General features: G+C 45.9%; 1 protein-coding gene across 7 annotated transcripts in view; it reads left to right on the top strand.

Annotated features, from left to right (window-relative positions):
* LOC147114602 (receptor-type tyrosine-protein phosphatase mu) overlaps positions 1–27579 on the top strand; it is a 1110132-nt gene that overhangs the window by 898248 nt on the left and 184305 nt on the right. For 4 of the 7 annotated variants that reach the window (XM_085992393.1, XM_085992392.1, XM_085992390.1 and 1 more), the window contains 4 exons: positions 12688–12839; positions 12926–13003; positions 23175–23201; positions 27069–27256. In XM_085992393.1, the coding sequence (XP_085848519.1) occupies positions 12688–12839; positions 12926–13003; positions 23175–23201; positions 27069–27256 (445 nt within the window). The remainder of the gene's footprint in view (positions 1–12687; positions 12840–12925; positions 13004–23174; positions 23202–27068; positions 27257–27579) is intronic. The other 3 variants (XM_085992394.1, XM_085992391.1, XM_085992389.1) reach the window with 1 other exon arrangement.

Genomic DNA, 27579 nt, shown 5'->3' with positions numbered 1-27579 from the left:
AGAATGAGAGGCGATCTTATCGAAACATATAAGATTGTGAGGGGGCTTGATCGGGTGGATGCGGGGAGGATGTTTCCACTGATGGGTGAGACTAGAACTAGGGGGCATAATCTTAGAATAATGGGCTGCCCTTTCAAAACTGAGATGAGGAGAAACTTCTTCACTCAGAGGGTAGTGAATCTATGGAATTTGCTACCCCAGAGAGCTGTGGAAGCTGCGACATTAAATAAATTTAAAACGGAGATAGACAGTTTCCTCGCTGAAAAGGGAATTAGGGGTTACAGGGAGCGGGCAGGGAAGTGGACGTGAGTCTAGGTTCAGATCAGCCATGATCCTATTGAATGGCGGAGCAGGCCCGAGGGGCCGTTTGGCCTACTCCTGCTCCTACTTCTTATGTTCTTATGTTTAATGAAGCCTGACCGTAAAGATGGTTCTGACCTTCAGTTAAGATCGTCGAGGGGGGGCGGTGGCCTTGCACCACTTACTGCCTGCCCAATGAAAACCGAGCACCATGGAGGCTACTTGAAATGGCTGACCATGATCCAGGAACACTGAAGTTGTAACTATAATGTATTCTTAAATCTTTTCCTCTCTGTATCCAGGCAGATGAGAGCAAGCAAAAGAAATATGAAAACGTTTTATGTTTAAATGTTTTATCAATTCAATACTTTTTCTTGGTACGTTTAGGCTTGGGTGGTACACACGTGGGTCGGTGTGAGAGTGTGGGTTTGTGTAGGTGTGTGGGTCGGTGTGTGAGTGTGGGTTTGTGTAGGTGTGTGGGTCAGTGTGAGAGTGTGGGTTTGTGTAGGTGTGTGGGTCAGTGTGAGAGTGTGGGTTTGTGTAGGTGTGTGGGTCAGTGTGAGAGTGTGGGTTTGTGTAGGTGTGTGGGTCAGTGTGTGAGTGTGGGTTTGTGTAGGTGTGTGGGTCAGTGTGAGAGTGTGGGTTTGTGTAGGTGTGTGGGTCAGTGTGAGAGTGTGGGTCGGTGTGAGAGTGTGGGTTTGTGTAGGTGTGTGGGTCGGTGTGTGAGTGTGGGTTTGTGTAGGTGTGTGGGTCAGTGTGAGAGTGTGGGTCGGTGTGAGAGTGTGGGTCGGTGTGAGAGTGTGGGTTTGTGTAGGTGTGTGGGTTTGTGTAGGTGTGTGGGTTTGTGTAGGTGTGTGGGTTTGTGTAGGTGTGTGGGTCAGTGTGAGAGTGTGGGTTTGTGTAGGTGTGTGGGTTTGTGTAGGTGTGTGGGTTTGTGTAGGTGTGTGGGTCGGTGTGTGAGTGTGGATTTGTGTAGGTGTGTGGGTTTGTGTAGGTGTGTGGGTTTGTGTAGGTGTGTGGGTTTGTGTAGGTGTGTGGGTCAGTGTGAGAGTGTGGGTTTGTGTAGGTGTGTGGGACAGTGTGTGAGTGTGGGTTTGTGTAGGTGTGTGGGACAGTGTGTGAGTGTGGGTTTGTGTAGGTGTGTGGGTCAGTGTGTGAGTGTGGGTTTGTGTAGGTGTGTGGGTCAGTGTGTGAGTGTGGGTTTTGTGTAGGTGTGTGGGTTTGTGTAGGTGTGTGGGTCAGTGTGAGAGTGTGGGTTTGTGTAGGTGTGTGGGTTTGTGTATGTGTGTGGGTCAGTGTGTGAGTGTGGGTTTGTGTAGGTGTGTGGGTCAGTGTGAGAGTGTGGGTTTGTGTAGGTGTGTGGGTTTGTGTATGTGTGTGGGTCAGTGTGTGAGTGTGGGTTTGTGTAGGTGTGTGGGTTTGTGTATGTGTGTGGGTCAGTGTGTGAGTGTGGGTTTGTGTAGGTGTGTGGGTCAGTGTGTGAGTGTGGGTTTGTGTAGGTGTGTGGGTCAGTGTGTGAGTGTGGGTTTGTGTAGGTGTGTGGGTCAGTGTGTGAGTGTGGGTTTGTGTAGGTGTGTGGGTCAGTGTGAGAGTGTGGGCTTATCCATTGTGTGTGTGTGTCCATATACATGTATGTGTGTATTTCTATGTCTGTGTGTTTCTATATTATATGAATTGTGAACGAGTGTATTGTAGGAATGTCTAGTTCCTATCCAAAGACTGAGGTCCACTCAGGCGCTTAAACAAAACGAAGTTTAATGGAAACTAACAGGTTTAAACAAGTAACTGCAGGAGAACATCGAGAGTAGGTCTATTCAGTTCGGAGGCTCCACGAGGACTGCTGGCTGGTCCCGTGGCTGACGTCATGACGTCATCATGTTCCTCCCGCCAGTGGGGGATCACGTGATGTACGGCGTGACGTCATCGTGTTTACCCGCACTGTTAAAGCAATCACGCTCTATACAAGTAAACAGCACAAACAAAGACACAGACTCAGGCTGTAGCTAACATGTTGTTAAAGGGAATTATATACAAACGGTCTGAGTCCTTTAGTGGCTCCGCCACATGCGCCCCCCCAGAATTGTCTTTAACAGCAAAAGTGAGACGGCGAGGAGGCTGGACAAGCCTGTCCGAGCGACTTCTGTACCCTGAAGTGGAAGCTGGTGGTCGAGTTGTCGGGCGGCTGTGGTGGAGCTGGCACGGCGCCTGTGGGCGGTCAGCCCCGTTTTGGCGGTTGAGCGATTTCGACTGGGCTGTCCAGGTCTAAGTGCGCCGGCTTCAGTCGGTCAACCGATATGTGGTCCGGTTTTCCTCCTATATCGACCGAAAAGGATTTGTCTCCCGGCTCTATGACGCGGAAGGGACCAGTGTAAGGAGGCTTGAGCGGGCCCCGGTGAGCGTTGTGGCGGATAAACATGCACTCTGTGCTTTTCAGCTCAGTTGGGACGTGGGAGCTCTGTAAGCCGTGATGCGACGTCGGCACTGGAGTGAAACATCTGCCCGCTTCCTGGTGGCTGACGAGTTGCTGGGATGCGGACCATGGCTCTGTTGGAGACAGGAGGAAATCCCCTGGTACTCTTAGTGGTTGGCCATATACGAGTTCCGCCGAGGAGGATTGTAAATCTTCTTTGGGCGCCGTACGAAGACCCAAAAGGACCCAGGGAAGTCTGTCCACCCATCCCGCGCCTTGAAGACTGGCCCGCAGAGCGGCTTTGAGGGACCTGTGGAATCGCTCGCACAGGCCGTTCGCCTGTGGATGATAGGCGGTGGTGCGATGTAGTTTGGTGCCGAGCCCCTGAGCCACAGCGTTCCAGAGCTCAGAGGAAAACTGCGGTCCATGATCGGAAGAGATGTCCGCCAGTACGCCGAAACGAGCAACCCAAGAGGAGATGAAAGCTCTGGCTATGTCTGCCGAAATGGTGGAAACCAAAGGAACTGCCTCTGGCCATCTAGTGGTGCGGCCTACCATTGTGAGGATGTGTGTAAAACCTTGAGAAGGTGGAAGCAGCCCCACAAGATCCACATTCACGTGATCGAATCGACGCTCCGGAACAGCGAAGGTGGCCAATGGAGCTTTTACATGACGCTGTACCTTGGCCTTTTGGCAGACGACGCAGGTGTTGGCCCAGTCGCAGACATTCACGTGCATACCTCTCCAGACGAATTTTGACGACATCAGCCTTTGCGAGGCCCTCATGCCAGGGTGTGACAAACCGTGTATGGCGTCGAACACTTTTCAGCGCCAGGCGACTGGAACTATAGGGCGGGGAACTCCCATGGAGACGTCGCAAAGTAGCGTGGTGCCTGCGGCATGGAACTTGACGTCGGCCGCTTGGAAGCTAAAGGGGCTGGTCCTGTATGCTTGGACCTCCGGGTCCAAGGCTTGATCTGCAGCCATGAGGGCATAGTCGATTCCGAGTTGGACTGCGTGCACAGTCGCGCGGGAGAGACAATCCGCCACCAGGTTGTCTTTGCTGGACAAATGCTGAATGTCCGTGGTGAATTCTGAAATGAACGTCAGGTGACGTTGTTGCCGAGCTGACCATGGTTCGGCGGTCTTGGCCATAGCGTACGTTAGTGGCTTGTGGTCCACATAAGCCATGAATGGACGTCCCTCTAGTAAGAACCAGAAATGGCGGATGGCTAGAAAAAGGGCCAGCAACTCCCGGTCGAAAGTGCTGTACTTTCTTTCATTTCGCCTTAGTTGACGGCTGAAAAACGCAAGAGGTTGCCACGTCCCATTCACCCACTGTTCCTGCACTGCGCTAATTGTGTAGTCCTACGCGTCGGTGGTAAGGGCAATGGTGGCACCTGGAAGCGGGTGCGCCAACATGGTTGCTTTGGCCAAGGCGCCTTTGGTGTCGACGAACGCCCGGTCCATCTCGGCCGTCCAGCTGATCGGATCCTAACCGGACTTAGCCTTGAGGGCCTCATACAAGGGCTGCGTAAGCAGAGCCACCTTAGGGACAAACCGGTGATAGAAATTTACCATCCCGAGGAACTCCTGTAGGGCCTTGACGGTCTGCGGGCGCGGGAAAGATGTAACCGCCTCGACCTTCGTCTGTAAGGGAATTGCGCCATCTGATGTAATGCGGTGGCCCAAGAAATCAATCCGCTGCAGGCCGAACTGGCACTTGGCCGGGTTGATAATCAAACTGTGTTGACTGAGGCGTGTGAAGAGGGTACACAAATGGCGGAAGTGCTCCTCTTTGCTAGGGCTGGCGATGAGGAATTTTAGATCCCACAGCACGGAGTCCATTAAACGCTGGAAAGCCTGTGCAGCGTTCTTTAAGCCAAACGGCATTCGCAGAAATTCGAACAGGCCGAATGGGGTGATGACTGCGGTTTTCGGGACGTCTTGCGGGTGCACGGGAACCTGGTGGTAACCGCGGACGAGGTCGACTTTAGGAAAAAAAGTATTTCCCGCCAAATGGGCTGAGAAATCTTGGATATGCAGGATCGGGTACCGATCAGGAGTAGTGGCGTCATTCAGGCGTCCGTAGTCGCCGCATGGCCACCATCCGCCGCCGGGTTTTGGAACAACGTGGAGAGGCGAAGACCAGGGACTAGTCGACCGGCGAATAATCCCCAGCCGCTCCATCGTGTCGAACTCCGCTTTCGCAGCCGTGAGCTTGCCGGGTTCAAGGCGTTGGGCCCATGCATAAACCGGGGGGCCAGTGGTGGTGATGTGATGTTCCACACCATGTTTAGTAGCCGAGGAGGAGAAAGTGGGCCTGGTCAGATCTGGGAACTCTCCGAGGAGCCGAGTGAAGTCGTCTGGAGGTGGGACCACACAGAAGACAGTGCGCGGCACGGCGCTACCGCGGTGGCATGGGATGGAGTGGAACGTGGCCTCATTGATCAACCGGCGGTGCCTGACATCGACCAGGAGGCCGTTGGCGCAAAAAAATCCGCCCCAAGGATGGCCTGCGTGACTTTGGCCGTGATGAATTCCCAGTGGAAACGCTGACCGCCGAAACACACCTGGACCCGCCGCCTTCCGAAGGTCCAAACGGCCGCGCCATTAACTGCCGCGAGGGCAGGGCCATGGCCCCCAGCTAGTATATCGAGGTTTGACGCAGGTAGGATGCTACACTGCGCCTCGGTGTCGCAAAGGAAACGTCGACCAGATAGGGAGTTGGTGATGAAGAGAAGCTTCCCTGAGTCTCCGATGGCCATTGCAGCCGCGGGGCGCTCGTTAGACCCAGTCCTCTTTCGCCAGGGTGTCTGAAGATGTTTTTTTTTGTGTGAATCTTGCTTTCGCGCCAAAACGGGCGTGGTAAAAGCACAGCCCCGCTGATTGAGAAGCTGGAGCAGCGTCTGTGGGGGATGGGTGCCTCATGGCCGCGCAGTGCTGTTGTGTCACCGCGAAGATCTTGTCTGCTTCAGCAGCAAGCTCCGCGCAGTCTGTGACTTCGGACCTGGCTAGGGCAGCCTGAACTTGCTCCGGGAGTAGGCTGAGGAATAGCTTCCTGAAGAGGAAGCATTCCGGCTCGGACTCGAGGAGCGTGAGCATCTGGCTCATGAGCTCGGACGGCTTGGAGTCCCCGAGGCCGGGCATAGCGAGCAGCCGGCGGGCGCGCTCCGACTTCGTGAGCCCGAAGACCTGCAGCAACCGCGCCTTTAAGGTGTCATACTTGAGATCAGTAGGCGGACTACCGAGTAGGCTGATGATCCGCGAGGCTGTGGCGCTGTCGAGGGCGGAGACCACGTAATAATAACGGGTCTGATCTGCAACGATGTCCCTGATGGTGAACTGGGCTTCAGCCTGGATGAACCACACGGCTGGTTGTTGCTCCCAGAACTGCGGTAGCTTCAAGGTAACGGCGTTCGTTTCCATGCTGATTATCTTCTGCGAAAACCGTTCGCAAAAGTCGGGGTCACCAATGTAGGAATTTCTAGTTCCTATCCAAAGACTGAGGTCCACTCAGGCGCTTAAACAAAACAAAGTTTAATGGAAACTAACAGGTTTAAACAAGTAACTGCAGGAGAACATCGAGAGTAGGTCTATTCAGTTCGGAGGCTCCACGAGGACTGCTGGCTGGTCCCGTGGCTGACGTCATGACATCATCACGTTCCTCCCGCCAGTGGGGGATCACGTGATGTACGGCGTGACATCATCGCGTTTACCCACGCTGTTAAAGCAATCATGCTCTATACAAGTAAACAGCACAAACAAAGACACAGACTCAGGCTGTAGCTAACATGTTGTTAAAGGGAATTATACACAAATGGTCTGAGTCCTTTAGTGGCTCCGCCACAGTATCAGGAATATCAATCCTGGTAATAGAGAAAAGGCTACTATGGCCAGCAAAATTTCAATCACGATACAGGAACACTTTAGTTCTAATCTCTTAAATCAATTCTGCTTGTTAAATCAGGATATCAGCAAGTTTTACATATTCTAGTCACTCCTAACTCTTATAACAAAACAACCATGGGGAAATGCAGTTTTTAAATGAACCCTGCAGGTTACACACTACTTTATTCAGCTCAACCTCTTCCCAAATCATTTAGTGTTAGAATATGACAAAATATGACCTAAACCACTCAATTGCAATGGAACTAATTTACATTGGATTATGCAGTTGAGGCTTAATATAAAAAAAAGATGTTTAATGGCTGGGGTGCTACTCAGCAATTTTTCATTTTTGATCAATCAGTAATTCAAAGCAGAGTGTTTCTTTGGATTTATAAATGGACTAGAGGAAAAATTGCAGTAAGTCATTTTTTTTTAAAAAAAGGAGTTTATACAAAATTCTTTATAGAATATTCTAGAAAGAGAAACCAGTCTAGTATACTACTTCAAGCAGGGAAGTTAGCTTATAAAACGTTGCAAAAATTTCACCACAGTGATTGTTAAGTTTGGAATTAATTTGTGGGCTACTGGAACTGATCATTTGGACTTTCTCATAAAAGACAATGGGGGAGAAATTCGGTGGAGCCACAAACGGGGCGCCAAGCTCGCCTGGGCGCCGGAATTAGCGCTGTGATCAGAGCAGTAGCGACCGCCGGAAATTCAGCTTGAATGCCCCAAGAGGGAGACGGGGCGAGGCTCGAGGCGCTCCGCGTCCCTCTTAGGGCGCTGAAACTGAATATCGCAGCGCAACGTGCCGCAGCACCACACGCTGCGGCACGGCGCGCTGCGGTACTGCAGGCCTTCCTCCCATTCTTAAGGGGGAGGGGCCTGCACCAGCACGATCAGAGATCGCGAGTGCTGGCAAAAGAGCCCGGCACCGAGGAGAAGTGCCGGGCTCTCTGAAAACAGCAGGCACTGCCGCGGGGGGAGATCAGGAGGCCGGGGACGGAGGTGCTGGCAAGCGGCCGCCGAAAAAAACGGCCGCCCTGCACCTCCACCTTAATTTGCGCCACTGCCGCCACAGGTAGGCCCCGTGAACCGGGCACGATTTGCGAACGGCGCTACACAGGCGGGCGCTACCGAATATCGAGATCGGGGCGGTAGCGGGGCGCTGCGCACACCGATGATGTCATCAGTGGCGGCGCAGCGCAACAGGCTAACGCCGTCATTAGCGCCCCAGCTAAATATCGCGGGAGGCATGGCCAGTGGCACTAAAGCCACTGAGTGCCCTCTTTAGGCGCTAACTGGTGGCGCAGCCCACCGAATTTCTAGGCCAATGGCCCGTAATTTCCGATCGGAGGCTTATCGCCTGCGGATGCCGCCTATCAGAAAAAAATCTACGCCCTTACCTGAGGGCTCCCGAGGTCCGGACACATCCGCTCCTGGGCCTCTCCACAGTCGAAATGCGCAGGGCCCACGTATCCCAGAGGTGCAGGCGGTTCGCAAGCCTCCCTGGGATCACGTGGACCAGGCGAGCCAATGGGAGAAGGGAATCTCCCTTTCATACTTTTGACAGATAGACCTGTCAAATATATAAATGGAGATCACCCCAAAAAGACACTAAAACATTAAATAATATTTTTTAAACCATCACGTTTTTAAAATGAGTTAAAATTACATAAAATGTAATATTTTAAACAACAATTTAATTTTTTGAAAAAAATAATTTAAGTTTTTTAACGGGGCTAAAAATAAGCTTACCTTTTTTTTAAAAGTGTTTTAAAATTATAAATGAGTGATAAAACATTTTTTTTACATTTTTAAACTCTTATGCTGGTAAAAGCAGGCCTTGAGGATTCTTGACGGATCGGAAATGCCGGTTTTCAGCGCATGCGCTTGGCATGCCTCAAACCGGCATTTCTGATGTCCCTATGGGTGTGTGCATAACCATAGGCTTCGGAAAATACGGGCCAATGCTTTATTAATGAATTGGCATTTAAAAAATATTATTGGTTCTCGGGATGTGTGCAACTTTGGGCAAGGCTGCATTTATTGCTCATCCTGAGTTGTCATGAGAAGGTGGCGATGGGCCTTCTCCTTGACCAGCTGCAGTCCCTGTGCTGATGGTGCTCCCCACAATGTTGCGAGGGAGCTAGAATAGTTAACCTGATGCTGCTGAAGCAATTTGTCCATATCGAGATGGTGTGGTCATAGAATCATAGAAAGTTACAGCACAGAAGGAGGCCATTTCGGCCCATCGTGTCCGCGCTGGCCAACAAAGAGCCATCCAGCCTAATCCCACTTCCCAGCTCTTGGTCCGTAGCCCTGCAGGTTAGAGTATCCCAAGGGCACATCCAAGTACTTTTTAAATGTGGTTAGGGTTCCTGTCTCTACCACCCTTTCAGACAGTGAGTTCCAGACCCCCACAACCCTCTGGGTGAAGACATTTCCCCTCAACTTGAGTTAAAATTACATTAAATTAAATATTTTCAACAAAAATTAAACTTTTTGAAAAAAATAATTAAAGGTTTTTACGGGGCTAAAAATAAACTTACCTTTTTTAAAAGTATTTGTAAATTATAAATGAGTGGAAATTTTTTTTAAAACTTTTTAAAACTCTTATGCTGGCTAAAAAGCAGAATTCCACACATGCAGACTCAAATGGCTGAATGGAATTATGTTAACTTGGGTACGAGCATGGCCTATCTATACTGATGGAGAACATAAGAAATAGGCATGGTGTGGAGATGCCGGAGTTGGACTGGGGTGGACAAATGTAAGAAGTCACACAACACCAGGTTATAGTCCAACAGCTTTATTTGAAATCACAAGCTTTCGGAGCGCTGCTCCTTCTTCAGGTGAAGTGGAGAAATGCATAAAGACACAGCTTATATAGTCAGAGAATCATGTCAGATGTTTACAGGTAACCTTTCCAACTGCCATTTATCACACCTCGGCAGAGAGATAATCACAGCAGTCAAAGGTGTGAATGGTGTCCAAACAGGTCAGTCAGGGAAACATTACATCAAAGAACAATGAGGTGGGGTCACAAGGGGTCAAATATTGCAGATGCTGGGGTCTGTATGAAAAACAAAAAAACAGACAAAAAACATTTTTTTTGGCTGGAAATCACAGCAGGTCCAGCCGCATCTGTGTAGAGAGAACAAGCCAATGTCGACTCGAGTCTGGATGACCCTGCGTCAGGTGGGGTTACATGTAGCGTGACATGAACCCAAGATCTCGGTTGAGGCCGTCCTCATGGGTGCGGAACTTGGCTATCAGTTTCTGCTCGACGATTTTGCGTTGTCGTGTGTCTCGAAGGCCGCCTTGGAGAATGCTTACCCGAAGATCGGGGGCTGAATGTCCTTGACTGCTGAAGTGTTCCCCGACTGGGAGGGAACACTCCTGCCTGGTGATTGTTGCGCGGTGTCCGTTCATCCGTTGTCGCAGTGTCTGCCTGTTAAGAATTTTATATGTTTCAGTTAGTTCTTCTAAACTCTAGGAAATATAGGCCAAGTCTACTCAATCCTTCCTCATAGGGCAATCCCCCATCCCAGGAACCAGTGTAGTGAACCTTCCCTGCACTGTATGTCTTTCCTTAGGTAAGGAGACCAGAACTGTACACAATACTCCAGGTGTGGCCTCACCAATGCCCTGTATACTTGTAGTAAGACTTCTTTACTCTTATACTCTAATCTCTTTGTAACACAAGCTAACACACCATTTGCTTTCCTAATTGCTTGCTGTACCTGCATGTTAACTTTCTGTGATTCATGCACAAGGACACCCAGGTCCCTCGGAATGCAAACATTTCCCACTCTCTCACCATTCAAAAAATATCCTGCTTTTTTATTTTTCCTACTAAAGTGGATAAGTAAACACTTCCCCACATTGTATTCCATTTGCCATGTTCTTGCCCACTCAGTCAACCTGTCTATATCTCTCTGCAGCCTCTTTGCAGCCCCTTTGCGTCCTCCTCACAGATTACTTTCCCACCTAACTTTGTATCATCAGCAAACTTGGATACTTTACACTCAGTCCCTTCATCTAAGTCATGAATATAGATTGCAAATAGCTGAGGCCCAAGCACTGATCCTTGCAGTACCCCGCTAGTTACAGCCTGCCAAGCCGAAAAAGTCCCGTTTATTCCTACTGCTTAAATTAGATAAGTCACCAGGACCGGATGGGATGCATCCTAGGATGCTGAGGGAAGTTAAGGTGGAAATCGCAGAGGTACTGGCCATAATCTTAGAATCCTCTTTAGAAACGGGGGTGGTGCCAGAGGACTGGAGATTTGCAAATGTTACACCCTTGTTCAAAAAAAGGTGTAAGGATAAACCCAGCAACTACAGGCCAGTCAGTTTAACCTTGGTAGTGGGGAAGCTTTTAGAAACGATAATCAGGGACAAAATTAACAGGCACTTGGACAAGTATGGATTAATTAAGGAAAGCCAGCACGGATTTGTTAAAGGCAAATCGTGTTTAATCAACTTGATTGAGTTTTTTGATGAAGTAACAGAGAGGGTTGATGAGGGCAATGCGGTTGACGTGGCGCACATGGACTTTGAAACGGCGTTTGATAAAATGCCACATGCCTGCAAAGTTGAAGCCCATGGAATAAAAGGGACAGTGGCAGCATGGATAAGAAATTGGCTAAGTGACAGGAAACAGAGTAGTGGTGAACGGTTATTTTTCGGTGTTCCCCAGGGCTTGATAGTAGGACCACTGTTTTTCTTGATATATATTAATGACTTGGACTTGGGTGTACAGGGCACAATTTCAAAATTTACAGATGACACAAAACTTGGAAGTATAGTGAACAGTGAGGAGGATAGTGATAGACTTCAAGAAGACATAGACAGGCTGGTGAAATGGGCGGACATGTGGCAGATGAAATTTAACGCAGAAAAGTACAAAGTGATACATTTTGGTAGGAAGAACAAGGAGAGGCAATATAAACTAAAGGGTACAATCCTAAAGGGGGTGCATGAACAGAGAGACCTGGGGGTATATGTGCACAAATCATTGAAGGTGGCAGGGCAGGTTGAGAAAGCAGTTAAAAAAGCATACGGAATCCTGGTCTTCATAAATAGAAGCATAGAGTACAAAATCAAGGAAGTTATGATGAGCCTTTATAAAACACTGGTTCGGCCTCAACTGGAGTATTGTGTCCAATTCTGGGCACCGTACTTTAGGAAGGATGTGAAGGCCTTAGAGAAGGTGCGGAAATGATTTACAAGAATGGTTCCAGGGATGAGGGACTTCAGTTACCTGGACAGACTGGAGAAGCTGGGGTTATTCTCCTTAGAGCAGCGAAGGTTGAGAGGAGATTTGATAGAGGTGTTCAAATGATGGGTCTAGACAGAGTAGATAGAGAGAAACTGTTCCCATTGGCGGAAGGGTCGAGAACCAGAAGACACAGATTTAAGGTGATTGGCAAAAGAACCAAAGGCGACATGAGGAAAAAAATTTTTACGCAGCGAGTGGTGAGGATCTGGAATGCACTGCCTGAGAGGGTGGTGGAGGCAGACTCAATCATGGCTTTCTAAAGGCAATTGGATAAGTACCTGAAGGAAAAAAAATTGCAGGGCTACAGGGAAATGGCAGAGTAATGGAACTAGCTGAAGTGCTCTTGCAGATAGCCGGCACGGGCCGAATGGCCTCCTTCTGTTCTGTAACCATTCTATGATTTTCTGGTTCTATGTTTCTAAAAATTGTAACATGACACTGATCTCAAACGTACAGAACTAATATTCAATAATCATTAATGTTAGAACGGAAGATCCCTGTACACTCATGGATGCCTTCGTCATTTCCCTTGTACCTGTGGTCTTCGTGCTTTTAAGTTGCTTCTCAGAGGTCTCCTAAGTGCAGACCTTTTTTGGAGGATCCCAACTTCAGTAAAATCACGAGCAGGCATATTGGCCGTTGAGCAAATGTAAAGGAGTCTCTTTGGTGTCTTATAGAATTAGCTGGTAGTTCAGATGACTTCAGATGTGTAAAAGACAAAATATCCGGAATTCAAATGTTTTCTTCATGTTTCATTGAAAGTTAATTGTGTGCTTTATTTTTCCTCTTAATGTTTCAAGAAAACTAGCAAAGAAGCGAAAAGATACCCTGAGCAGTACTCGGCAGGAGATGACTGTGATGGTAAATTCAATGGACAAGAGTTTTACCGAGCAAGGTACTAATTGTGATGAGGCTTTCTCCTTCATGGATACGCACAATCTGAATGGAAGAGGTGAGTTAATATGATGTTCCATCACTTAATGAGACCGCTTCCAAACTATGTGAATCACTGAACTACTTTTTACCATTTTCTCTCAGCCATGTCCTCACCATCTTCGTTTACTGTGAAGACAAATACACTGAAGAGCCCATCAATACAGAATTCCTACTACCCAGGTAGTTGAGTTACTTGCTCCTATACTGTGCATGCAATTGAAAGTTTCCTTGTTTATGTCAGTTCATAATTTTTGTCCTTTTGAGAAGATTGTAATAGACTTAAGACTTTTATGTTCTATTCCGGATTGATGTTTCAAGAATAATTTATTTTGCAGTATGTGGGAAGTACAACTTGTAGGAAAGACAAATGTTCCCAGTCTGGTGGGGCTATGACTATTCAAGTGCTACTCAAGTCACTCCTGTAACTTAGCGGCCAATTTATGGTTCCATTTTAGTTTTATGTGGGAATAATCATGGCCAGCAGTGAGATATGATCAATAAATCTGACACCGAAACTGCTCAGATAGCCCACGAGCGACCAGATGAGTTATATATAGTCGGTCTTACATTTGGGGAGATCGATCACATCTTACTGCTGGCCTTAATGTATTCTATTTATACCACATGTTTGAACATCATTGCAAAACAAATTTGCGGTTTATTGGTTTCACAGGTACAGAGATAAATGCAAAACAAAACCTCCAAAAGTTCCCACAGCACACGAGTGGTATAAATGTAAAGTGCAACTCAGGACTGCATATAGTTACAGAATGCATTGATGCCGCTCTGAAGATGGCACACTTAGCATCCTGTGGCAAGAATAAAACAGGATCGTTGCATTATTTTAAAAAAATCTACTCCAGTTTTCTCCCCTTCTCTACTGAAGTCGCTGACTCATACAATTCCACGGTTCTTCATTCAAGTGACCCGTTGTTCACGCGTGAGTGTAGACAGTGTTCTTCGTGTGTGAGCATAGATAGAATAGCCTTCTGACACTACCCATTGAGATCCTGTCAGGCGAGCTGAATCCTATCCTCACCCGTTGTCCACACTTTCCAGCAGGAAAACTGGATAGAAATCAGGAGCAGAACCTTGGCTGATTTTTTTTTACCCCCTCCTCCCTGGACTCTGAGGTCAGTCATAGTGCATTTATCACCACACTGGCTGAGATCAGCTCAGAAGGGAATGGAACTGGGAGCTTCCACACTTGTTCGCTGGGGCGAAGCCCATCGAGAGAACTAAGATAGTTTATTGGGATTAAAAAAAATACACAGCAAAAACTTGCTGGGGCAGATTTTGACTTTGTGCAATGGTGTAAAGGGGGTGAGTGGGCAGCCCCTTTTACATCTCTCTCATTTTTTATTTCCACAGTCGCTGTCACCCATTTTACACTATCACACCAAGTCAAGATCCAGCCCGTTGAGTGTTAATCCTTTGTCAATTGTAAATAGCAGGAAATCCAATTATTTTCCGATGGGAATTCCCCACTCACTTTTGGACACACTGGATGGGAAAGAATGAACTTATTCCTCAACATAACCCTCTTTTTGAGGGAATTCAAATAGGTTTTCGTGAAAGCGCCAGTGAAGATATTAATTTTAAAAAACTGAATATATTTGTATTTCTGAATGATTGCCGTCACTTTAAATTGTCGAGAATAATTTCAGTTGCGGTCGACACTTTTTAAGAGCTGATGTTATTAGCACTTGTTTCCCCTTGATGCGTCCATTAGCAACGAAAGCCTGTTTCCTGGATACGAGCCTGTTTTGATTTTACCTGCAACACAAAGACTTGTTTTGATTTCACTGCTTGCCAACTTCTGCACAGATGAAAAGCTCCAGTTTTTTTTTTATGTATTTCGTCCTACTTGTGCATAATGCAGTTTGCCACATCAGTCTGTTTAGAATAACACTCTTAAAGCTGTGTATTGTTCTATGCCGACAATCTGTCCATTAGTTTAAGTGCCTCAAGAATAATGGTGCAGTTTTCATCTATTATCGCATGCATCCAGGTGCAGTTACAGTGAAGTACAAACAACAATGAGCAAATAGCAAGAGCACTCCTGGGGCCTGCTTTTCTACACATAAACTGTGCCCAAGCAGCACATAGCAAACTGTTACCATAAATTAACCCCCGCTCCAAATTTTCCCCCTCCGTTCCTGAAGGCACTGACTCATCTTTGGCACAGGGATACGGGACCACAGGTTTTAGCCACCCTTAGATACTTCAGCCAATAGGCCTTTATTTTTCATATTTGAACCCAGACAAGGAATATTGGCAGGATATTGGACCATGGAAGGAAGGACAGGGGAGTATCACAGCAAAGTCCATTCTTGTTATTCTCCGGCATTTAAATGCATGCATCCTTATTAGGTGAGGGAGAGATGGGGTGGTAGGAAGGTCATTGGACAGCGAGGATGAGCAGGAACCCTGCCTGATTTTTTTTGGCCCTCTCATCCCAGTGCTGCTGAAAACAAATTTTCACGCTCTTACTGACACCTTGACTGAGGTCAGCTACACAGAAACATAGAAACATAGAAACATAGAAGATAGGAGCAGGAGTAGGCCATTCGGCCCCTCGAGCCTGCTCCGCCATTCAATGCGATCATGGCTGATCATCCAAATTCAGTACCCGGTCCCTGCTTTCTCCCCATACTCCTTGATCCCTTTAGCCCTAAGTAATATATCTAACTCCTTCTTGAATATATTTCATGTATTGGCCTCTACTGCCTTCTGTGGTAGAGAATTCCACAGGTTCACCACTCTCTGGGTGACGAAATTCCTCCTCATTTCTGTCCTAAATGGCCTACCCCTTATCCTTAGACTGTGACCCCTGGTTCTGGACTCCCCGACCATCGGGAACATCCTTCCTGCATCTAGTCTGTCCAGTCCTGTCAGAATTTTATAAGTTTCAATGAGATCCCCTCTCATTCTTCTAAACTCCAGCGAGTACAAGCCCAATCGTCCCAATCTCTCCTCATACGCCATTCCTGCCATCCCAGGTATCAGCCTGGTGAATCTTCGCTGAACTCCCTCCATGGCAAGAACATCCTTCCTCAGATAAGGCGACCAAAACTGCACACAATACTCAAGATGTGGTCTCACCAAGGCCCTGTACAACTGCAGCAAGACATCCTTGTTCCTGTACTCAAACCCTCTCGCTACGAAGGCCAACGATTGGGCTTGTACTCGCTGGAGTTTAGAAGAATGAGAGGGGATCTCATTGAAACTTATAAAATTCTGGCAGGACTGGACAGACTAGATGCAGGGAGGATGTTCCTGATGGTCGGGGAATCCAGAACCAGGGGTCACAGTCTAAGGATAAGGGGTAGGCCTTTTAGGACAGAAATGAGGAGGAATTTCTTCACCCAGAGAGTGGTGAACCTGTGGAATTCTCTACCACAGAAGGCAGTAGAGGCCAATTCATTAAATATATTCAAGAAGGAGTTGGATATATTTCTTAAGGCTAAATGGATCAAGGGGTATGGGGAGAAAGCAGGGACCGGGTACTGAACTTGGATGATCAGCCATGATCGCATTGAATGGCGGAGCAGGCTAGAGGGGCCGAATGGCCTACTCCTGCTCCTATCTTCTATGTAACATACCATTTGCCTTCTTAACCGCCCACTGCACCTGCATGCTTACCTTCAGCAACTGGTGCACAAGGACACCCAGGTCTCGTTGCACTTCCCCTTCTCCCAATCTATTGCCATTCAGATAATAATCTGCCTTCCTGTTTTTGCCACCAAAGTGGACAACCTCACATTTATCCACATTATATTGCATCTGCCATGCTTCTGCCCAATCACCCAACCTGTCCAAATCATCCTGTAGTTTCTTAGCATCCTACTCACAGCACACACGTCCACCCAGCTTTGTGTCGTCTGCAAATTTGGAGATATTACATCTAGTTCCCTTGTCTAGATCATTATATTGTCTAGATATTGTGAATAGCTGGGGTCCAAGGACCGATCCCTGCGGTACCCCACTAGTCACTGCCTGCCACTCGGAAAAAGACCCGTTTATTCCAACTCTTTGCTTTCTGTCTGCCAATCAGTTCTCTATCCAAGTCAATACCTTGCCCCCAATCCCATGTGCCTTAACTTTACACGCTAATCTCTTATGCGGGACCTTATCGAAAGCCTTCTGAAAGTCCAAATACACCACATCCACTGGTTCTCCCTTATCTATTTTACTAGTTACATCCTCAAAAAATTCCAGTAGATTAGTCAAGCACGATTTACCTTTTGTAAATCCATGTTGACTTTGTCCGATCCTGTCACTGTTTTCCAAGTGCTCTGCTATTACATCTTTTATAATGGACTCTAGCATTTTCCCCACTACCGATGTCAGGTTTATTGGTCTGTAATTCCCCGTTTTCTCTCTACCACCTTTTTTGAATAGTGGGGTAACATTAGCTACCCTCCAATCCATGGGTACTGTTCCAGATTCCATCGAATGTTGGAAGATGATCAGCAATGCATCTACTATTTCTAGGGCCACTTCTTTAAGTACCCTAGGATGTAGATTATCAGGCCCTGGGGATTTATCGGCCTTCAATCCCATCATTTTCCCTAACACCATTTCTCTACGAATACTGATTTCTTTCAGTTCCTCCCTTTCATCAGACCCTATGTTCCCCGACATCTCTGGGAGGTTATTTGTGTCCTCCTTTATGAAGACAGAACCAAAATATGTATTTAATTGGTCTGCCATTTCTTTGTTCCCCATTATAAATTCCCCTGATTCTGACTGCAAGGGACGTACGCTTGACTTCACCAATCTTTTTCTCTTCACAAAAGCTTTTACAGTCAGTTTTTATGTTCCCTGCAAGCTTACTCTCATATTCTATTTTCCCTTTCTTAATTAATCCCTTTGTCCTCCTTTGTTGAATCCTAAACTGCCCCCAATCCTCAGGTTTACTGCTTTTTCTGGCCAATTTATATGTCCTCTCCTTGGATCTCATGCTATCCCTAATTTCCCTTGGCATAGACGGTGGATTAGACCTGCTCTGTAAACATCACTAGCACAATGGGAGTGCATCTACATAATTAGCCATTGGGGTTTAAGAAATAGATGTAATGGACCACTTGGCGCCAGTGCAGTGTTACAGTGGCATGATGCAGAACAGAAGGGTTGTAGGTTTTTTTCCCATGATTTCCTGTTTGGTGAATTCTTGATCTATCCGAGGTTGCTGAGTCTGTGGGGTTTGGAGGATGGGAGGGATTACAACGACAACATTCATTTATATAGCGCCTTTAACGTAGGAAAACATCCTGAAGTGCATCACAGACACGTAATTAAACAAAAATTGACACTGAGCCAAAGAGGGAGATATTAGGACAGGTGACTAAAAGCTTGGCCACAGAAACAAGTTTTAAGAGAGAGTCTTCTTCACCTCTTTCTCCTCCTTTAAGACCTCCTTATAACCTACCACTTTGACCAAGCTTTTAGTACCTTTCCCAATATAAACTTCTTTGGCTCGGTGTCACCTTTTATCTGATTGTGCTTCTGTGAAGCGCCTTGGGATGTTTTATTACGTTAGAGGTGATATATAAATGCATGATGTTGTCGTTATCTCCTGCTCTCCATAGGTAATGGAACATAACTCCGAAATATTCATCTCTGCATCTGCACTGTTAAACACTGGCCTGTTGCACTCCGCAGGAAACAACTCACCTCCCCCCACCTCCCCAGCCCCAGCAGCACAGGAACTGTTGTGTCATGTCTGCTTAATCCCTTATACAATAGATTGTATGTCAGTAAATCAGATATCCTGTGGATTTGTTACAACATGCCATATTGTCAAGTCTGTGATATGGTTGGAAAAGCAAGTTAATACTGTTAGTAATGCAGCAAGCTTTTCTCTTGATTTGAAATACAGCAGATTCCATTTGTTGGTGCCCCTTTTCAGTCTCACTTCCTGCTTATTGTCCTTAATTCTTTTTAATACATCCACATTTGGGTTCCCCCCCCCCCCCTTGGATGCTGTCACATTTAATTACCAATCCCTGCCAAGTGTCATGGCTCCACATTACATTGCAGGTGTGTGCTTTCAAAACTGATTCCCTGCCATCCCTCACATATGAGTGGCCACATCTCATGGGAATATAGGAACTTTCCTTCCTTTCCCTCTCCTCTCCTACCTTCTATAATCAACGGCCTTTTATAACCAAGCTTGGCGTTGCCTGACCACTACTTCCTGATTTACCTCGCATTCTCTTTTACTCTTTCCAACTTTGGAGCTGTCTTGCACTTTGGAACTTAACCCTTCACCTAAGTTTCTGAATAAAGTCCATGCTGCAGCTGGCAATTTTACGTGAACAGAAGCAAAGGGGGAGGGGGTAAAGAAAGAAAATTGCGCCTGTTACACAAAGACATGGCGGGTCAGGGATGATTCGACCTTGAGCGGCGCCCATGACCAACTTAGCTCTAAATATCTCTCTCTAATTCACCTCCAGTACCTGATTTATAAGTGTAGACATTGATGTCAGTGCAAAGCATTATGGGAATTGAGCGGTGGGAGGCGGCCATGCTGAGAGTGTGGCACACCACTTGCACACTACACGTGACCTTGACATGAACAATGTTGCTGGTGCTCAAAAATGGTGCTCAAGCCCTAATGCGCTTACACTTACTTGCCATTTGGGCTGGTGTACGTAATACTGTGCCATATTTGACCAGAAAGAGATGGCCGGGGAGAGGGATGGAATCAGAGGAGGGGGCCAAAGATGATGGCTTCAGTCTTTCCCGTGTTTAACCGGTGGAAATTGGCTCATACACGACTGGACATGATGTTTGATCACCAGCACAGAACTGTGACAGGCAGGTGTGGCATACCGTCAGTCCCCACCACTCCGCTACATAGCATGTTCTCTGAACCAAGAGTAGCTACTGACGATGATAGAGATGCCTATGCAGGCTAAGATTTATAAGGGAGGCTGTGGCAAAGATCTCTGCACAATCTGTAAGGTCAGTACAGGTAGTGTGGTACAAGGCAAGTGGCCATCAAACTCAGCATGGCCCTCAATTTCTACATGTTGGGCTCCTTCCAGGTTAACACTAAGAGTATTTCCAGGGTCTGCCAATTTGCTGCCCATACATGTATCCAGCAGACCACAGTGACATTATTCAGCAGGGTCAAATACTTCAGCACTTTCACTACTAACCGACAGCAACAAAGTGAAAGGGCAACAGAGTTCTCCTAGAGTTCAGCAGGTCATCACTAAACACCCATGTTGTTATTTACGCCCCGTCGCAGAATATTGTGCCCTATATTACCAAATAAGGATTGTTTTTATTTCATTGTGGCCATTTATGTGACCACCAACACAGAATTAAACTGGGTAACGCCTGTTCCCCAGAACCTCGCATGGTGCCTTCATTTTAAGACAATCACCCTTGTTTGAAGGGGAATAGAGAGTCACAGAATGATACTAAGAAGACCAAGGCTACCTTACAACACATACCAACCATGGATAGAAGCAAAGCACAGGTGAAATGAAGCTCATTCTACAGCCTGAATTATCATCAAATATACCAGTGGTACATTGAAGCAGCACTTTAAGTGTCTGGACCAATCAAGGGCAGTCTTAGTACACCCCATCCCTCCAAGATTTCAAGGATAATTGTCACCTGCTCCATAACTTTTCCCTGAAAGGATGCTTTGGCATACAGCTCAATAACCAGTATGGAAGAACATTGCATGGATGTTAGTGTGACAGGGGCATGTCCCAAAACTCACACACCAGTCTACCCACTGGCATTGTACATGGGGAGTCAAGACCAAGTGTAGTCTTCAAGTAATGCAAGGTTAGAGGGTGAGGGATAATTGGACCAGGACATGCAGATTCAATTCATTTTCCATTTTAAAGTCATATAGTTCTGTCCTTATTTTAATAATTCAAATTCATTATCATTGTGGACATAGAAATTTATAATGGAAAAAGATGACAGAAAACGCACACAAGATGTAAGGTTTTAATACATAGTGAATTAAATTCTTCTATCTTTCTATCATCAAAGAGTTCCAATATCCTAGTCCATCCAACGGTTTAACATTGTATAAGTTCAGCGACTCCCTCACCAGCTTCATGCAGAATGACTCTTACTGTGGCACAGGATTATTATGGGGGTTATGATTATCTAATTGGATATCAGATTTTCAGAAACAATACAGTTGTGAGATTCAAATTACCATCTGAGTACAAAGACCAGCCCACGCTGAGTTTTCTAACATCAGCTGGGCTGGCATCAGAGGTGCTTTAGGAAAGAACAGCCTGGCTCCATGCTCCTGATTGCTATCCAGTGATCACGGCTAGAAAACGCATGTATCTGAACATCACATGTCAGGCTTGCTTCTGATGCTCTCCTTGGTCAAATAGCCTGTCAACATTCATTTCCTCGGCTTAAACATGAACAATTATCACTTGGAGTGAGAAACCAGAGGACATCCTACTTGTGGAACTGCACTGTAAGAAGAGTCAGTAAAGAGGAGGGGAGAAAATTGGAGAAGGGAACCAAAAAGTAATAGAGTTCTCTTTCAGCATCATCACAGACCTAAAGGGAAGATACTGATAAAATTGGAGCATAATAACAAACGCACAAGTACTAAACACTAGCTGTTAGTGACATCATCTGAAAGATTGCTGTAGGAATGTAGCAATACGTCGCTGGGTCAACATCCTGGACAGTCCTCCCTAAGAGCACTGCGGGAGTACCTTCACCGCACGGACTGCAGCGGTTCAAGAAGGCGCCTCGCCCCACCTTCTCAAGGGCAATTAGGGATGGGCAATAAATGCTGGCCTCGCCAGCGACGCCCACATCCCAGGAACTAATAACAAAAAAAATAATTTATTGCTATGATAATCTTTTAGAATGTGCACTAGGTGAGTGCTATTAACTCAGGTGGATGTAAAAGAACCCATGGCACCATTTAAAGAAGAGCAGGGAGTTCTCCCAGTGTCCAGGTCAACATTTCTCCCTCAACCAACATCACCAAAAACAGATGAGCTGGTCATTTATCTCATTTGTTATTTGCAGGCTCTTGCATCGGCATATAAAACAACAAAACGACTGCACTTCGAAAAGTCATTCATTGGCTGCGAAGCGCTTTGGGATGTCCTCAGGGTGCGAAAGTTGCAAAAATAGGATTAAAGTTCTTTCTTTATTAATCACTGGAGCTCAAAGTTAAATGTTTGATGCCCTGGGAAATGAAGCCATTATTTCTTGACCTTTTTTTGGCGCTGCATATCTCATTCATGATTTGTAAAGGTTTTAGTAAAGGGGACATTGGACAGTGCAGGAGAAAAAGGAAAAAAGAACTCGCATTCATATAACACCTTATCACATCCTCAGGGCTTTACAAAGCACTTCACAACCAATGAGTTGTTTTTGGAAAGCAGTGACAGTTGTTGGGTAGGCAATAGAATATGTATTTGAAAGTACAATTTCCAAATGATAAGCTGCAGATTATTTCTTAACAAATGTAAAGTAGCAACATTACACTCCTTAATCTTTTTGTGTGGACGTCATCACACATGAAGACATGGTGCACACTGTCAGTCATTATTCTCTAGCCTACAAGTTATTGTTGGTGCCATTAGTCAATGAACTCAACGAGTTCACATCACATCTCCCGATCCAATATCAATGGTGGCGTTAATTTTAATGGGGTAATTCCTCCATCAAAATAACAGAGATATATTGCCAACATTAATCTCTAGCCTTTAAGAATTTTTTTTTAAATGGACACCGAAAAGGCCCATAAGCCATGTACGATCTGATCTATATTCAGTTCTACACATTTTGTTTTCCTGATTCTGGAGAGGTTTTTTTTCCTGTCCTCAGAAAGATAATTCTAGAAACACTCTGGAATACCTGATTTAGCATCCTTGGCCCAAAGTATGCATGTCACAAAACCATCATGTTGTAAACAGTATAAATCCTTGGTTAGATTACTGCATTGTAATCATGCCTAGCTATCTGTTCCTTTCCATGTAAATTGTAATAGATTAGATAGAGGTTAGATCCCTGCATTGTTACTAATTCCAGGTGTAAATTATTCTGCATTTAAATCTTCTGAACCCTTCAATTAGTCCTTGCAGTGACTTCCAGGTATCCATTACTTTCGGTGTAATATTATAACAAGCCTATAGGTTTATGTATAAAGTACAAGTCTGGTGATGTAAAGGTTAACCGTTATGTCACTAGCTTTAATTCATTAATAGTGTTCTAATAAAGGTTTAAGATATAAATGCTGTGCCGAAAATTAAGATGGAAACTAACTGTAGTTTTTTCTCTGGTATGGTACCACCTTGTGTCTTGGTTCTACTTAATGGCTGGTCACCAGATCCATTCGTGCCAACAGCAATATTAGGTGAGGACCTTTCTTCTGTTTTTCCCAGTTTACTGCAAGTCAAGCAGATGAAATAAATTGATGCAGTGGCTTGTGTCTCATTTGTTACCTGGCAAACAGGAAATTAACTTAACACATCTCTCTTAAATAATACGTTCAGCTTCCATGATGCATGGCCCGGCATGGTACTGAGCCGTACAACCCAGGAAGTTCCCAGGTTTGATCCTTGGTCTGTGCTGAGTTACCTGGTCTCAGCCAGGGTGAAAGAAAGGGGCGCGACAAATGGGTCAGGGAGGAGTTAATCAGCCGGGGTTCCTGCTCCTGACCGCTGTCCTGTGACCAACCCCCCGCTGAAAAATTGCACATGTGTGGACGTCACGTGAGGATAGGCTCAGCTGTGATGCTCGGCGACACTCACACATGGAGAATGGCCACTTGTTGAGGTACCGGAGGGCTGCTGGCACCCATGGGGCCGTACTCCAGCAAGAGCCAGCGCCTTCAGGAAAGGAGAAGGGGAAAAAAGGGGAAGAAAATCCAAAAAACAAATGCATGCAATTGTCACATTGCATTTGATGTTATCTTGAAGTCAGCGATCCAGATTGTATTTTTTTTTTAAAAAGCAATATTCCCTATCCATCCCCGTGAAACTGGGGATCTAATTTCTCTTGTTTTGAACAGCCGCTCTTTCTTTTTCTTTTTGTTTATTTAATCGAAGCTGGAAATGATAGAACAGGGCATGTTTGAAATGCTGGTTTAAAGGAATCGAGCATGACTTGCTATTGGAATTGTGATGCAACGTCCCCCCACACCATCGGTCTTTCACAGTTTCTAAGACTAGACACCATTGCCATTGATTTGTACTGAGATCTAGATTAAAGGATATTCCCATCATTTGACAACTTGGGCACCCCCGCAGCCTTCAAGCAAGTTGACCAGTAACTGTATTGCTAAGGGCGCCAGTGGGGTGTTTGGTTTTACATAGCAACAAGATGAAAAATCAAATCAGTTATAACATAACCGTTTCCATGACTTTGTTACTGAGCTAGTTAACAACTGTTCATTATTTTTAAACAAAATTATCTCAAATTAATTTTAAAATATTTTTGACGATGTTCACAGTATTGTTGCTTATGCCCTGTTTCCTTTTCTCCTTTTTTTTTTCTCCACATTAACCTGTTATGTATCTTTAAAAAAAAAAGTGCCAATAAATGGTAAGTTCCTTGTTTGCCCTGTACCAGAGGCAGCTTGTACAACTCACCCGATTCTGGCCAGTTCTGTTGTGTGTTGACTTGCATGGCAGTCGACATATAGCATTTCATGCCCTGTGTGACAATCCATAAAGCCATTGATTTACATGGCATGCAAAGCAATGATTCAAGACATTAACCCTCGCTGCCCCCTTTTTTCCCCCCTTCCCTCCCCACTGCCTCCCCCCACACCCCCCACGATGGACTACCTCTTGCATTTGCCATTTTATATTCTGTTGAATGTTTTTTTTTTGCGCCTGGCCTTTTCATTGTAAATTTTTTTTTAAGCTGAGCTTGGAGTGCCATTGACCATTTCATCTTCATCTTTGATGTGCAGCGTTACGGCTTTGCTGTGAATAATTTTTTGAATGAAATCAAGGCTGGAAATTAAAACCGATTTTGCAAATCGTTCTTAACAAATGTATTTGGAGCTGTTGAAACTTGATCGTTTTTATTTGCAATTAGAAAAAAAAAGAGGACTTGCCCCGAACTTAAGGAAATTTTACTTGAGCGTGTTTTATTCAACAGGACAAAAATTTGCTTATTTTATTTTATTTTTTGCTTCTCGATCCTTTTAAATGAAAAGAACCGTAATAATTTCTGGACCTAGATTTCATTTTAATTGATGAGCATATCATTTACACAGTATTTTCTTGTACTTGGTATGAATATTGAACATTTGTGACGATCGGTGGTCATCTTGTCAATGAGTTGTAACCTGTTTGATTATTGGCATGACCATTGGGGGAGGGGATGCATTTTATTTTCCTTTGCAGAACCTTTACTATGTTTTATAGTATTTTAAAGCTGTGGTATATTATTATTGCCCCAGGAAATGATGTAACGTAACTTCCTGAGCAAGCAAAAGTGGCTTCTTTCAAATAAAATCCTCTCTTTCAGCAAATTATAGCTCACTTAAACACAATTTCTGTTTGCGTTTTTTGCAATTGTCTCCCCTTTCGTTTCTGAAGGTGCCGGCTCTCTTTTGCTGGTACAGGTAGACTACCTTTTATCCGAACTTCCGAAAACCGAAACCCTCTAAAAACCGAAGGTTTATTCGTTCAGCGTAAGTCGTGCGCACGACATGACCAGAGTGGCGCACGACCCCGACCCCCGCCGACGACCCCCCGCGGACCCCCCCGCGGACCCCCGCCGACTTCCCCGCCGACCCCGACCCCCCCGCGAACCCCCGCCGACCCCGACTCCCGCCGACCCCCCTGCAGACCCCCCCGCCGACCCCGATGACCCCCACCGCCGACCCCCCCCGCGGACCCCCGCCGACCCTGACCCCCGCCGACCCACCCCTGACAAATTTCCCAGTCTTATAAAATACCTTCCGAAATCCGAAATTTTCCGAAAACCGAAACACGGCTGGTCCCGATGTTTTCGGATAAAGGATAGTCTACCTGTACCAGCAACCTTTCATGTACCTTAAGCAAATATCCATTATACGGGCAGGAGTATAGACAGTGAACGCTGGCAGGCTCTTCAACTGCAAGCAGCGTCACAGCTGTCCTCAATTGTGCCCTCAACCAAACATCCACACACTTCCACCTTCCAGCAGGAGTCATTGGATAGCAATGAGCACTGAGCGCGATTCCAGCACCCCATCTGATGCCCCCAGCTGAGATTACAACACAAGAAACTGGAACAAAAAAGAGACATTCAACCCATCAAAGCCTACTCCATCCTGAGTCTGTGTAAGATCGCTCTCTCATATGCTCCACCTCTTCTCCTCCCACCAGCATTCCCACCACTACCATTGGAATTTAGAAGAATGAGAGGTGATCTTATTGAAACATATAAGAATCTGAGGGGGCTCAACAAGGTAGATGCAGAGAGGATGTTTCCCCTCGTGGGGAAATCTAGAACGCGGGGGCACAGTTTCAGAATAAAGAGTCGCCCTTTTAGAACTGAAATGAGGAGGAATTTCTTCTCTCAGAGGGTCGTAAATCTGTGGAATTCTCTGTCCCAGAGAACCTTGGAGGCTGGGTCATTAAATACATTTAAGGTGGAGATAGACAGATTTTTGCAAGATAAGGGAGTGAAGGGTTATGGGGAGCGGGCGGGGAAGTGGCTTTGAGCCCAAGATCAGCCCTGATCTTATTGAATGGAGGAGCAGGCTCGAGGGGCCTAGTGGCCTATTCCTGCTCCTATTTCTTATGTTCTTATTATGTACCAAAGATATAAATCCTTCCCTTACCTCAAGCAGTGCTGTTAATAGTTCTATAAACCGCTATCCCTTAACTCCCCAACTAACTTATTACAGAATGGAGTTAAACTATGATCTATGATTCTATAAACCTGAGACCACCTTGGCCTATATGTCAGTTTAAAAAAAAATAAACAGTAGTGAGTTCCTTTTATCTTATCCATGTGTATAATTTGAGCATATTGTCCTTTGATCATGAAAATTGAAACCTTTAGTATCGATGTTCTTTGTTACATTTGTATTAAATATGCGAATGAATGTATAATACTGCAGCTTTAAAATGACCATCCAAAGTAATACATAGAATGATATATTGAGTCACATTGCTTGATTAATTAAAACGTGAAACAAATTTACTTGGGGAGTGAAGCTTTCAGAAACCAGTTCAGCTGAGGAAGAGCTAACCTAACTGTCGTTGTCTGCATGTAGATGAAAATCATACAGTCGCCAACGAGGCCAACAGCTTGGTGCAGCCCCACCCCTATAAGAAGCGAGAGCCTGTGGATGTGCCGTATCAGACAGGGCAGCTCCATCCAGCCATACGAGTCGCAGACCTGCTGCAGCACATTACACAGATGAAATGCGCCGAAGGCTACGGATTCAAAGAGGAATATGAGGTAAGTGAAGAGCCTCGGGAGTAAAGGAGTGCCACACCTGGTGTCGTCCTGAATGCACACTTCCTCCAACACGTAGCGAAACAGCTGGGCTAACTCTACAAAAGTAATACCGGCGCACATCCCAAATATCTCCTTTTCACAAAAATGACCTTAATTGCTATGTTGTGAGGGAATGGAACATTTTCTATTTTGGGCGACCAGTGTCGGCATCAAGCAGACTCAGGGCAGGTACAGCACAGTTAGATGCCGAGTAAATCGCTCTCTCTTTCGACTCTGCCACAATGTGCCTCAACCCTAATTGAGAAAAAAAAACACAGTATGGT

This window comes from Somniosus microcephalus, chromosome 7 (genome assembly GCF_052327205.1).
Source record: "Somniosus microcephalus isolate GS21.2 chromosome 7, FLI_Smic_1.0, whole genome shotgun sequence".
Taxonomy (NCBI): Eukaryota; Metazoa; Chordata; class Chondrichthyes; order Squaliformes; family Somniosidae; genus Somniosus; species Somniosus microcephalus.
Note: the sequence above shows the minus strand (reverse complement) of the source record. Positions and strands in the feature narration are given on the sequence as shown.